The sequence below is a fragment of the Patella vulgata genome, chromosome 9 (assembly GCF_932274485.2).
Source record: "Patella vulgata chromosome 9, xgPatVulg1.2, whole genome shotgun sequence".
Classification (NCBI taxonomy): domain Eukaryota; kingdom Metazoa; phylum Mollusca; class Gastropoda; family Patellidae; genus Patella; species Patella vulgata.
The window spans coordinates 35,503,538-35,517,375 of record NC_065887.2 but is presented as its reverse complement, the minus strand read 5'-3'; the positions used below and the strand labels follow the sequence as shown (position 1 = coordinate 35,517,375).

Here is a 13,838-nt window from a genome sequence, read left to right as displayed (position 1 = left end):
GCTGGCTCGCTAGCCTGGAGGTCGGGTGTTCGATCCCTGCATTGGCCGAGAAAGTTCATCCAGATTTTCCGCCGTGGTTTCCCCTTGTCAGTGATGCAGGGCCTGACAAGGACAGCTGTCTAGTAGTTCGGATGGTACGAAAAACCAAGGTCATGTGTACAAATTGGCGTGCACGTATAAGATCTCTTGACAGTTGCAATTTGATATAAGAGTAGGCAAAATTTCCCTCATAGCACACTGTATGGCATATGCCCATCTTCATTAGCCCAGTTCGGAGCAGAATAATAGGACGTTAAACTCCATTTCATTTCATTTCATTTCATTTTTGCATTATAATCAACTGTTTTAGGTGGTGATACAGTATTTTGAACCAACAACACTGACCTGTGTATTAGTACCATGGTTTAGAGAAGTAGGATTTGCCGTTGTTTATGGAGCTTTGCTGCTAAAAATATATCGGTGAGTGACACTTTATTTTAAACAAATTAAATCTTTTTGAAATGAAAGGATTGAGGTATGAATTTGAGATTAAAGATGCATAGAGTAAGATTTAGATTAAGAGCTGGCTGTTCTTGCTATACTAGTTCAAACTAGATAATAAAATATATAGAAAATTTCATTCAAATTACTTTATTCTGAGCGCAGTTATTGATGTTTGAAGTGTTGACAAGATCTAGTGTAGATCTTGACAATCGAGACAAAAGTCTTTAATTATCCAGTTTAAATCTCGCGGGTGTTTAAATCCATTTAAATCTTGACCATCCAATAGTCTAGAGAGTTGATTATAGGCTTGACATGTGAATAAATGTCTAAATATAATAATTTATATAAAATTTGAAGCCAAAAGAAAGATCTACAATAAGCAGATTTAGCACTTACAGAATGCAGCTTTAAATGTGCAACATGAAGGAACACTTTGTAGTTGTGTTTTCATCAATACTCATATTAAACTTCATGTGTCATGGGATGTTTTACATTAACGGATGTCTTGGTTTAATTCAAGAACCAGAATGTGTGGGGTTCTAGTTGGCATCCAGTCCTGACAGAAACGTATGCCATTAAAATTTGGAGAATATTGATGAAACGTATATACACATGTTTATTTTTGAGAAGAATTATCTTATCTTGGTAATGTTCAAGTGGTTAAAATACTTGAATACTTTAAACAATTAATGGTTACAATTCATTAATCTTTACCAATAACTTACCTGTAGCAGATTGAATTGAAAGTATAATCTGGTATTCTGGTAATGGTTCTTCACAATAACTCAAACTAACATGATGTTTATTTTGGCAGATTCTTTTAGAATGTCTGTAAAATTTAATGTAGGATTTTACTTGTGTTTATTCAACGAAGTGACATTCTTGTTTGGCAGTTAATGTGTTTAATTTATTTATTATAGAAGGGGAATTTCTCTGTTTATCTTGCACATGTCATAGAATTGATTTCTTTACATTTTTGTTAATGAAATTTTTATGACTGCTAAAATTCTTGTGTTCACTAACACAAACTATCCTTGGTATTTCTACCTCGCTCACTAAAGAAAAGGAAATATCACTAACATCACATCACATCACATACTATTATCACAGAATCACAGATCAGAATTATCAGTATCCTGTTACAAACATCACAAATAATACATTTGATTCAAATGTTTCATATCTCATTTACACTGGGCCCCGGATAAAGCGTGCCATGCCAGGTCTCAGTAAAATTCAAGTTCTATCCATTTCTAATAGTAAAGATGTATAAGTCAGGTTGCTGGCATAATTTTTAATTAACAGACATTATAGGCTAGTATTTCGAGAAAAATTTGTGCCCCATTCTGTCTGCACCTTTGGGGACTGCTTCTCACAAACTTCTATATATGCTAATGCTACGCCACTGTCCATTTACACAGCCAGGACTGATTTAAACTGGTTATGGTTAGTGCAATGCTGGAAAAATTATTAGTATTACTACTTAACAGGTGCACATGTATATGAAATGTCCAGATCAGACTCATTTCTATATACATTACCAAAATTTGAACCCACCAGTACTTGATCCCACATTGCTTTGATGGGCCAATTTTAATCAGCACTGAGTACCGCGTAAAAATTTATTCCCCTAAATGGAGAGGAGTCATAACATAGTTCTAGCCAGTTCCCCAATCCATTTTCAAATATAATAGAATATAGGTTATAAAATAAAATACTTTAAAGCTAAATTGTCATAGAATCTTTGTCAAGATGCCATTCATGTATTACAGTATAAATATTTATACTGTGTGTTTGTTTGTGATTTCTGCGTAATATGTCTTGTCCGTATATTTGTTTTTGTGTAAATTATGTGTGGTGCAGTCCCTCTGCACTTACTATTATAGTGCTACAAAACTTGTTCAGTTAGCTCCTGTGGGTGTGTTTCATTGCCTGGCAACCTATCTTTGGCTATTTTGTTGAAGAATGTTGCTTTATAATGCATCAGTTACTTTGAAATTTTGATGCTTTCTACCATAGGAATATTTAGAAAAAGCAACAAATAGATTGTAGATTTATTTTTAAAAATAGAGTATTAGATTTAATGGATGTAATTTAATGAAAAAAATCTCAGATGTTTCAACATGGGTTACTATTTCATGCTGTGTTTATAACAGGTTATAATGTGTAGAATGTTTATAAGATCATATATATCTACAACAGCTGTTTTACTAATCATAACACATATTTCGAATACACTACTACTCTTACATTATCTGTTTCAAAACTAGCCAGTATGGTGCTCTAAAAAATTTTGATCATGGATGTTTAGTAGAAAATAATATGAAAATCATAATAAAAGACATGGAATTAATATATAAAGTGTAGCGAGGGGGGCAGGATTATCTTGACTGACCTAAACTTGTTTAAGGTAATAATTTTGCCAGGAATATTTAAAAATAAATAAATAGTAAGGATGGTATGAATAAAAATCAAAATAGAAGACCTTAAGCCTTTTTTGCTGGTGTATAAATTTCATCCTCATCCTCTGTATTTTTTTACATAGTGATATTAACCAAAACATGCAATATGAATCAGTTCTAATAAATACCCATATACCTGAAAATCTTACAATTACCAGTCACAAACCCTAAGAATATGAATGACTTGATAAGCATAACTATCACACTCTAGTAAACTTATTGGCAAGGTTATACAGGCACAGCATCTGTGTGTATGTTTGGGAACTATGCCAGTCTATCATCAAAACTGAATTTTTGTATTTCTTCCAAAAATTATCACACTACTTTTTACATGCATAGAAGGACAGTGGATTCTTAGGTCTTTTACAAACAACCAACCAATCTTGTTAAAGAAATAGCATATGTGACAGAGGTTTCTGAAAGATATCAGTGAACATATTTCATTCGAATAAGTACAAAGTAGATTAGTAATGTATAGAAATATTTTTGAAAGGTTTCAGATATTACTTTTTAATTGATGTTCACTTTGTCTTAAAGTAATGAAACAATACAAGTATGTACTTATTATCTGAGAGAGCTAGCCTTAAATATCTCAGAAAACATTTTAAAATTCTATTTCATTAAGATATTTAAAAAAAAAAAGAATATGAAACAAACTATGTTGACTGCTTGGACAACTTATAAGCTGCTGTGGGTGTATGTTTCGTTGCCTGGCAACCCTATCTTAAAAGAGGTTGCTACAAACCCAGGCAGTAAAACATACGCGCACAGCAGCTTAGTCGTCGGAGCAGTCTAGAAGGGTTGTTGCATATTTTTCATTTCTCGGTAATGAAAACATTTAAAAGTAACAACCCATTAAGTAATTATCAGAAATCAATTGAATTTGTTTGGCTTCTAGTTCTGCCCCATGCTAACGTTCAGTATACAGAACATTTAATATTATGAATTTAGCTGTTGAAGTTATCAGAAATCATTGAAATCAGTAAGCTTATTCGTCTCAAGACCTTAAATTTATTAAAATCAATCAGATGATAACTTTGGTCTCTAGCGCATCCACAAGATTTTTCGAAGACGTCAAGGGCCATAACATCTGGAATCAATTATCAGAAATCATTGAACATCAATTGGGTTTTTTCTTTCATGACCTTATACACTGTGTATATATTTGAAGTCTAGAAAAACCTGTTAAGAAGATAGAGATCATATTTCTTTAAGACATCTTTATCACATGTACGTGGCAAGGAGTAGGGTCGCCTGTCCAACCTCGTGGGTTTTCTCCGGGTCCTCTGGTTTCCTCCCACTGCTAAAGACCCCTACGTGGAAAGCAGGAGATGCCAGACCGGTCGCCACATCTTACATACGACCCATGCATCTTTTCTTACTACATATTTCTGTAGCCTTGTGATCGTCTAGAATTTGTCTCTAGCTGTCTTTACTTCTGCTTCGCGTTGTGTATTTGCTTCTTACTGGTTTCTTAAGACGTTGGTCTTACCAGGAATAACAATGCAACAGTTCGTTTTTATACGCCCACATTGAAATGTCGTATATTGTCGTCGCTAAAGTTAATATCCGATTGACTTTAAATTTGTATACAGTGTTTAAGCCATGAGACGAAGAAGCCTATTGATTTTCAGCAATTTCCGATAATTACTGCCAGAGTTATGGCCCTTGATCACTTCAAAAAATCTTGTGGACGCTCTAGAAGCTAAGGTTAATATCTGATTGACTTCAGATTGATACACAGAGTTTAAGATCTTGAGACGAACAAGTATGTTGATTTTCAATGAATTTTTATGACTTGAACAGCTAAATCCATGATATTAAACGTTTTGTATACTAAACGTTAGTATGGGGCAGAACTTGATAAAAACCAAACAAATTCTAATGGATTTCTGATAATTACTTCATGAGTTGTTACTCTTAAAAACTATGTCGCCACGACTATATTGCTATACCTTGTCAGTCAGAGGTTAGACTTAACTACGCATGGGCAAATACCATTTCCTGGCATATGTGTAAACATCTAGTCAAAAATCTCTGGGAAATTTGTTAGAACTAAAGAAGTCACCCCGCCATTTTAATTGGCATTGTCGCTTCTATAACATTGGCATTGCATGATGCTGCCATTTTCCAAGGAATATTAGTTACTGCGCATGTCCAAAGCAAGCTATAGCCGGGGATTTTAAGCTAACCATGTCAGATGGCCAAGTTAATAATAATAATAATAAATAATATTGATTTTATTTAAGAAATTAAACCAGTTTAGAACAAAAAGTCTTCTCGAAGACAGGTCGCAAGCTGTTATGTTTTTTTTTTAAAACTGGTTGCATTCAGACTGTCAAATTAAACTGGTTTAACGATCGGCGGGTATTTTTAAACAGTTCAACTTGAGCATTTGAACAAGCTATAGATTATCCATTCGGATAAGTTGCTGTCTATGGGCATATATTTTGGGGAGAAATTGTACCTGATATTTTTAATTTTGTGTCTGACATTTTATTAACAGTATCAGTAAAATCACTGAAAAAAGAATAACCTCTGCCAGACAAAATGACAGGCGTCAGTTTCTTGGAATGCTTTCTTTATAACTGATCCATTTTCTTTGAATTTCAGTATTTTGGCAGAGTTTCAGTCCAGAAAGGCTCACAGAGTACATGTGCGAGATCGAGATTTGTTGAAATATTTAGCTGTTATTGTAATTATTACTATTGGATATATGGCTGCATGGACTGCCGTTAATATGGATCATTTAACTGAAGGAGCGACACTGGTTGACACGGGAACAACCAGAGATAAACTACTGTACAAACTGTGTAAATCACATTGGTGGGATTATGTGATAGAATTGTGTAAGTAATCTGAACTATAATTATTAAATCTTCATTTGACTATATAAAGAACTTGTTTTATTGACTCTTCAATAGACTAAAATATACTTCATAAGCCAGTAATTTATGAAATGAAATGGGCTTTAACATCCTACTTTTCTGTACCAACTGGGCTAATGAAAACAGGCATAGCCTACTATGAGGGAAATTTGCCAGGACAGAGACGCTACGGCCAGATCCTGCATTACTGACATGGGGAAACCACACAGGAAAATCCTCAAGAACTTTCTTGGCAAACACTGGGATTGAACCAGAGAAATCACTGAGCCACTACGGCTCCTGATTTCTTTCTATCTGTAAAAAAATTGAAAACTTTATATATAACAGAATTATTAAATATTTAAAGCGATAATAAGCCTAGACAAACCAGAATAATTTTTCATTAATCAGCTTTTGTTCATACTAATTGTTGAATATGTATTTTAATTTAGGAATTCTAACAGTTTATTAAGCTCTGGTACTTTTAAGTAGGCCATAGCGCCGCTGTCTTGGCAAGATTTCCCTCATAGCACACTGTATAGCTTATGCCCGTCTTCTTTAGCCCAGTCGGAGCAGAACAGTAGGACATTAAACCCCATTTCATTTCATTTCATATGAAAGTTAATTTAGTAGCCTACCAATTTAAGAAAATAACAGATTTTTATAGTTTTATGTAATTATTGTATGTTTCAGCGGAGTTTCTGTTTCTTTGTCTTGGTATTTATATGTGCTACTGTGTTCGTTCTGCTCCATCCGATTATTCTGAGAGGAAATATGTGTCTGCGGCTATTTGTTACGAAGCTATTCTTTCTTTTATATTTTATGTTCTTAGGTAAGTATTTGTTTCATAACCCTTTATACACCCTTAATGACATTAGGCCTATATACTAGCCTCCCAGGGTAAAAATGGACCAAATTACACTTAATATACTTGTTTTATGCCTAGAATACAGAGCGGCTGGTATATCTGTTCCTTACTGATTGGCTGAGAAGTTGCTCGGTATTCTAGCCAAGGGATATCTGCAGTCGTTTTTTTTTTTTCGGCCGCTTCGGTTCTAAGGGTTAAATCACAAATATATGAAACAATCTGTGATATGTGAGACTAAAGTTTGGTATAGAATGTTCTTGTCAAAAGATTATGTTATTCAACTTAAAAATACAGCACATTGAATTCATCTTTAGAGACCTTGGTCAAACACACTCAGTTTATCTTACAAATAGTTTGAGTTTATATTAAGAATAGTAGATCAAGTTCATCTGGAGAGAACTCAACCAAGAATACTTGAGTTCATCTTGAGAGAACTCGGTAAAACTCACCTGAAGAGGCAGAGTGAGTCACTTTTAAATTACAATTTCTTTAATTTGGTCACAGCCATATCCAGACCTGGTAAAAAACTATTTGTTATGATCCTGTTGTTAGTTGTTGATATTATTTTTTACAAATATATTTTGTATATAATATTTGATTTTGATTTTCAGGCATATTTGGTGGCTTGATCTACATCCAGATTATTTGTTTTTAATGTATTTTATACGTTGTCAGCTGACTGTAACTGTTGTATTAATACTTGTATTGGGGCCAAAAGTAAGTTCTACCACCTCCATTAATATTCACATTTGACACTGTATAACAAATAGCTCAAATTCAGATCTATTGAAGATACATTATGTCAGAGCTGAATCTACCTATTGCAGGTCTTTATTGTGGTTTCAAATGTTGTATAAATTATTATTTAGACAGTTACTAACATGACAAGCCTATAATCAACTTTCTAGACCATCGGATGGACGTGATTTACATGGATTTTGAACACCTGCAAGATTTACAAATTTAAAGATAAAATGGATAATATTGTCAAGAACCTTGCTACGATAATAAACAATCTTCGTTACGTCTACAAACAGTCATATCTTCGATCAAAAAAAGTAATTTGAATTGCTCTTAGAAGTTTGTGCACATCTCTGTGTGGGTGTATACGTGTATTAAGCAGGTATATTATAAGTGTAGGTTTATCAACAAAACCCTATCAATGTCACATAACTACCATACTTACTGTATTCTATATACGATTTATCAAATATTCTGATTCTCACTCTCAGACAATCCAGGAGGAGACGTCAAGTTTGGTATTATGTCGGGGGGAACTACCCATGAATTTGAAAAATTCAGAAGCTTTGAGCTCTCTGCTCATTTAGGTGCACACGTGTATAGGATTACAGTGGAGTAAGAGCCAAAACAGTGTTATTTCCATGAATGTTGGAGAGAAAAAATATTCTCTGCACCAGAGGCAGGGGGGGGGGGGCTGGACCCCCTGGACCCCATCTCTGGACACGCACCTGCAGTCCTTTAAAAAAGTCGTCTGTTACATATATTTTTATATGGCCATATACCCAGAAGTAATCATTATCTCCCTTGTCATGACAAAATATACAATGTCTTTTTTATAATTTTATTTAGTTATGGTATGCACATAGACCTATGGATGATGACCTGATGAGAAATAGAGCGTATTCTCAATCAGATGTACAAGATAATGCTGCACCAGAAACAATGAAATTGAATGTTGGAATATCATCCAATGGAGATGTAGATGTAGGGGAGATAAGTCTAACAGAAATGGATCCAGAAGATATCAGAGTAAGTTATTATTATTGGTCAAAATCACAAAATGGTCATTATAGTCTTTTAAATATTTACTGATTTTGTAATCATCCCACAGAAAGCTCTCACAATGTCTTTACAAAACTTTTATAATAGTAGGTGTGCCTTTTACCAATTTGAACATTCTTGTGTTTCCATGGAAACAAATTTGACTTAGTGTTTAGTATATAATTACTGGATGATAAATTTTAAACGCACTTTGTGGAGTTATTTTTCCAATCACAAAGCTTAGCACAGAGTTCCGAAGTTGGGATTTTTTTGTTGTATGACTTTTCCATAGTCACATTAAAATTTATGAGAAATCAGGCATCAATATTACTCTTAGTTTGTAGCAGTGTTGTAGGCTAAGGTAGTATAGGGGAGGGGATGGGAGGAGAGGGGGATTGGGGGAATTCTCAGACAAACAGTGATAATATCCTCAAAGTGTACACACATATGGTGAAGACACCATGCCATAACAACAATAGTGGTCTATGATGTTCATAATGCTACATTGGTGGACCTAGCTTGTACTATGAGTTGTTTTAGTCCCGTATAATTTTCAGTTAAAAATCTTGATATGAGCTTATACTTTTTAAATGTTGTTTTTAATAATGATTATCACTATTTGTTTTTCAGGCTGAATTAAAACGATTATATACTCAGTTACAAATATACAAAACCAAAACAATGCGGAAAGATAACCCTCACATTTCTAAACGACGGGGAGGACGTAAACAGACACACCGTCGATTCTCGCTGCAAGCCTTTCACCATAAACATCGCCATCACCATTCAGAACACGAACATGACCATGAAATGTCTAAAACACCAGAGGAATCAACAAACAGTGCTGAAGCAATGTCAATGGAACCAACTGGAAAAGATGATCGTGATCGTGATCGAGACACTCATGAGCGTTCCGCTCCCTCCGTGTCATTTAAACCAGGACATAAATAAACTGAACTTAGCTTATAATAGTACTGTTATTGTTAGAGTATACACCTTGTATATTATTGGCAAGATGAACCAAATTGTGGAAGAAGTTTTATATTTCTTCATTTTAGAAAGCGTTAATTTGAAATGTAAATTATTTATTAGATGATAATTCAATGAATCATCAGAAACAAGTTTAATATAGCCATTTTTTTCAGCATATTAAAATGTTGGAAAAGTTTTAAAAAAAACATAAAAAATAACCCAACCCATGTCATCAATAAATTATTTCATCAGCAGATATAAGTACTTTTATCTGTTTAACATATAAATAATATAAAACGGGTCTGCACACAAATCAGCAAATAGCTGCTTTTTATAAAAATCCACCAACAGAGACTACTGGTATGTTGATAACTTGTTAGTGCTTCAAGGTTTTGGATTTTTAACCAACAATATTCAGCAGAGAAGTCTTATACCTTATGCAGCAACTGAGGGAATGTAAAATGAAGTAGACTATTTAGTCTGATGAAGCGTAACAGAGGAATAATACAGTCAATAGAGAAGATAGTTCTATTGAGTGGCTACTTTAATTGACAAAGAAGTGAGAGTTATTTGCCGAGGAATAATTTACAAGACAATAGAGAGAATTAAGTGATTTATTATTATTACTAGCAGTTGTAAATAGTTGAATGAACAAAACTTGTTAATACTGGTGTGTTAAGACAGTAAAGATAAGATACATACACTTATAACTATAAATGTCACCCTTAATCGATGAAATTCCGCTACATAATTTAACAAGAAAGGTTTTTGATCTACAACTGTCTTGAGTAAAAAAAAATCCAACGTAAATAGGAAAGCTGTGAAAAAGTAGATATTTCTGATGATATAACGCAATACTTTTTCAAGTTAAAATAAATCTGTGCATATACATGTATTAAACTATTTGTAATATTGAATGCATAGAAGATGACTCCATTATTATTTTTTTCCTGCTCAATCTTTTCTTTAGTGGAAAATAAGGCAATGGATGCGTAAAAACTGTGAGAAGAAAGTGTCCAATTGAGATATTTGGAAATAATGCACATTAATATGCCTTTATGGAGGATTTTTGTGAAGACTGTAGTAATATGTGTTATTCTATGTTTAAAAATGTTCACTTGCTAAATTAATATGAATTTTTCAAAACCGTAATCCATGTTGAAGAGGAGGATATGGACATAAAGGAATTCATCATGTGTTAGTTATAATGATTGAGCAAGTGTAAAAGTTAGAGTATATAAAATGGTGGTGTTTTAGTTTCACTTCTATATGTTAAAATGTATATATATATAGAAACTCTAACTGAACTGCAATTACATGTGATTCAACTTTGCATGTGCCATTATTTGTTAACATTTAAATCTTTCATTATTTTAAGATGGAAAAATACCATAAGAAAAATGGCAGTTCTTGCCCTTATATGTTGTGTGTATGTTTCAACTTAGCTCATTTTAAATAAAAAAAACCCATATTTATATAAAGCTAATGATAACAAATTGTTTCACATATTATATAGTGTATTTAATCTTTCATTTAGCAATCTGTGTTATAGATTATACAAGGTTCATTTGTTTATTTAAAATAGATTTTTACCTGGTAATGTATAAAAATAAATATCAATACAAATAAAAAAAATACCCAAGATAATTCTGAAATTTAAATACAGACAATAAATAACTGATATTTCATATCAATGTCGGTGTAAACAAATTAAGCTGCATTTCACAGGAACATAAATATACACGGCCTTGTATCAGGTGCTGTCTTATGCTTTAGTCCTACAAAATATGAATGGACTGGAAAGAATTTTTATAATGCATAATGTTGAGATCTCAGATAGACGGCCATTAAAATATACGTGGCCAAAATAGCTTTACCATGACACATTGTAAAGATACAAATCAACTTTGTCTAGGTATATAGCTTTACCTATGATATAACAAAGGTTTATATATCGGTAGAAAATATACACCATAAGTAGGATTAATGACAAATGGACCTCAACTTAGTATATATACTATTTACCATGTGAGGTATTATTCTTTTTAAGAAGATGCATATAATTTTTAAAACCAAAACAAGAATAACGATCATATTTTTTATCTTATAACTATTTTAAATCCAAAAGAATTTGATTATTTTTATTTTAATTTCTGTTATTTATTTGGACTATGTTTTTATTTAAACAGGATTATGTATTATTTAAACTGGATTATGTATTAATTTATTGAACTATGTATTAATTTATTGAACTATGTATTTAATTTATTGAACTACCGTATGTATGACATTTTTTATTTGAATATGTGAGTTTTTTAATTTATGAAATATTAACTTTTATTTGAAATCTGTATTATTGAAATCAATTTCTTAAATTCATATATTATACTTTATTTATTTATTTTTCAAATGATCATTTATAATTAATTTTAGTTTTAATTCATTTTAGTTTTTGAATTATTAGCATAATTATTACAGTTTGTGCAATTGATGGCAAATTATGTGCAATATATGGAACTTATCTGCTATAGCAAGGTTCATCTTTTGATTTGAATTCTTTTTTGGATTTATGTAAATTGATAGGGACATGAAATATTAAAGAAGTGATATGTTATATATTTAGATGAAGGAATTCTACATGGAGCTCATTTATCAATCTTGGTAATGATTAAAACTTTGCAAAATATTTATCTTATCGGTGCATGTCACCTCTTTTGTTTTTTAAAGAAAATTTCTGTCAAAAACGCACAATTTAATAGGATTTTGAAGGCCTGTATGGAACAATTACTTCATGATGAGAGAGTATGTAGTACTGTGTAAATTAGGCCTTATTATTTTTGAAGGACTGTTTTGAAATTTTATTTCTTTGTGAGGATCAAGTTTGCTATACTAAGAATTTCAAGAAATAGAGTTTTCTTCTTAAAAATCCTATAAGTAAATATATGTTATTCTGTAAAGTTACATTTCTAGTCATATAAATGTGTTTTTGAACGCTAGAGAAATTTGTCTACGAACTGACTTATTGTTAATACAGTCTAATCTGTCTTAAATACATTTATATATATTATCGGCCCATATGTAAATTTAATTAGGTGAAATTTAAATCATATTTCATCAGAGATTTAAATGTAATTCTTCATGTAGACTTTTTTATCTTTGCTTTTTAAGACTTAAAGATTGCAATCATATAAGATGAGAACTTTGTAGAATTAAATGAAATGTTTATATTCTGCTGTAAAATGCTACTGTACCAGTTAAAGTATAATGTATTCAGTGATCAATCATAGTTTGTTTTCATCATTCAGTTAGATAATCTACAAACAACGATTTCAAACGTGTCAACTTAATTGAACCAATTAATTAGTCTTATCATCTAGTTTTAATGCATATTAATTGTTATTGTTTTAAAATCTTTTATCCATTTGCTGCTTATTATTGTTTTTTTTTTTTGTTATTCTTTAAGCCTAATACTTTAAACTAGTAGCAGAGGATTCATTCTTTTTATAAAATGAAATGAAAAAAAATAACTGTAACATCATCTGGAGAAACGTGGATTTATGTTACGTTTTGACTAAATACTGTTTAAACTCCAGGCTCTGGTGGCATTAAAACAATTAAGATTAAATCTGCATAAATCTGTGTTCTTTTGTTATATAATTAAAACTCTTTAAATAACCAAGTTAAATAAGTTTGGGATAAAATTTGATGTTACATAACACATTACTGTAGTTTGGATGAAGGAACAAGTAAAATGATGGATATTATTTCAATAAAACATCAAGTTTTAGGATGGCTATAAATATATCCTTGGTTTGTTATTGCAGGAGCCGATGGTTCAGTTTCTTCAGACATATATAATATAAATATGTACAAGTCTCTTTGTTCTAACAGCACAGATTCTACAAAAAACATGTAAATTGTAACACTTTGTAATAAAATTGTAAATTACAGTTATATCTTTCTTATTTTCATATTCATGTGTTAAACATCACGAAAATGTGATTTCTCATGCATAACGATATTTATGTATTTCCTTACAACACGGTTATGTTTGAGTGGTATGTGGAAGTGTGGTTCTGACACAAGAGTTTGAGTGGTATGAGATGGTTGGATGGCCGAATGGTTAGCACGTGCGCACTGTATCATAAGGTCTGTCATTGAGTCAATTGGCGTGGTTTCGATGCCCTGGTTGTAATTGACCAGGAGTAGGGTCGCCTGTCCACCATTGTGGGTTTACTCCAGGTCCTCCGGGTTCCTCCCACTGCTAAAGACCCCTACGGGCAAGCGAATTGTTGAAATAAAATTGAACCGTGTGTTAGTCCCGGAATTACCTAGTTTGTGCCGAGTGGACGTTAAACCCCATCTCTCTCTTTTTGAGTGGTATGTGGAAGTGTGGTTCCGACT

At 32.3% G+C, this 13,838-nt stretch overlaps 1 protein-coding gene across 2 annotated transcripts in view; it reads left to right on the top strand.

Moving 5' to 3' along the window:
- LOC126831825 (probable G-protein coupled receptor 158) overlaps positions 1-13,384 on the top strand; it is a 46,374-nt gene extending 32,990 nt beyond the window's left edge. For both annotated transcript variants that reach the window (XM_050562455.1, XM_050562456.1), the window contains exons 5-10: positions 350-459; positions 5,559-5,794; positions 6,506-6,644; positions 7,292-7,397; positions 8,271-8,450; positions 9,093-13,384. In XM_050562455.1, coding sequence (XP_050418412.1) covers positions 350-459; positions 5,559-5,794; positions 6,506-6,644; positions 7,292-7,397; positions 8,271-8,450; positions 9,093-9,413 — 1,092 coding nt within the window. In that variant the 3' untranslated portion in view covers positions 9,414-13,384. The remainder of the gene's footprint in view (positions 1-349; positions 460-5,558; positions 5,795-6,505; positions 6,645-7,291; positions 7,398-8,270; positions 8,451-9,092) is intronic.
- Positions 13,385-13,838: the final 454 nt, after the last annotated feature.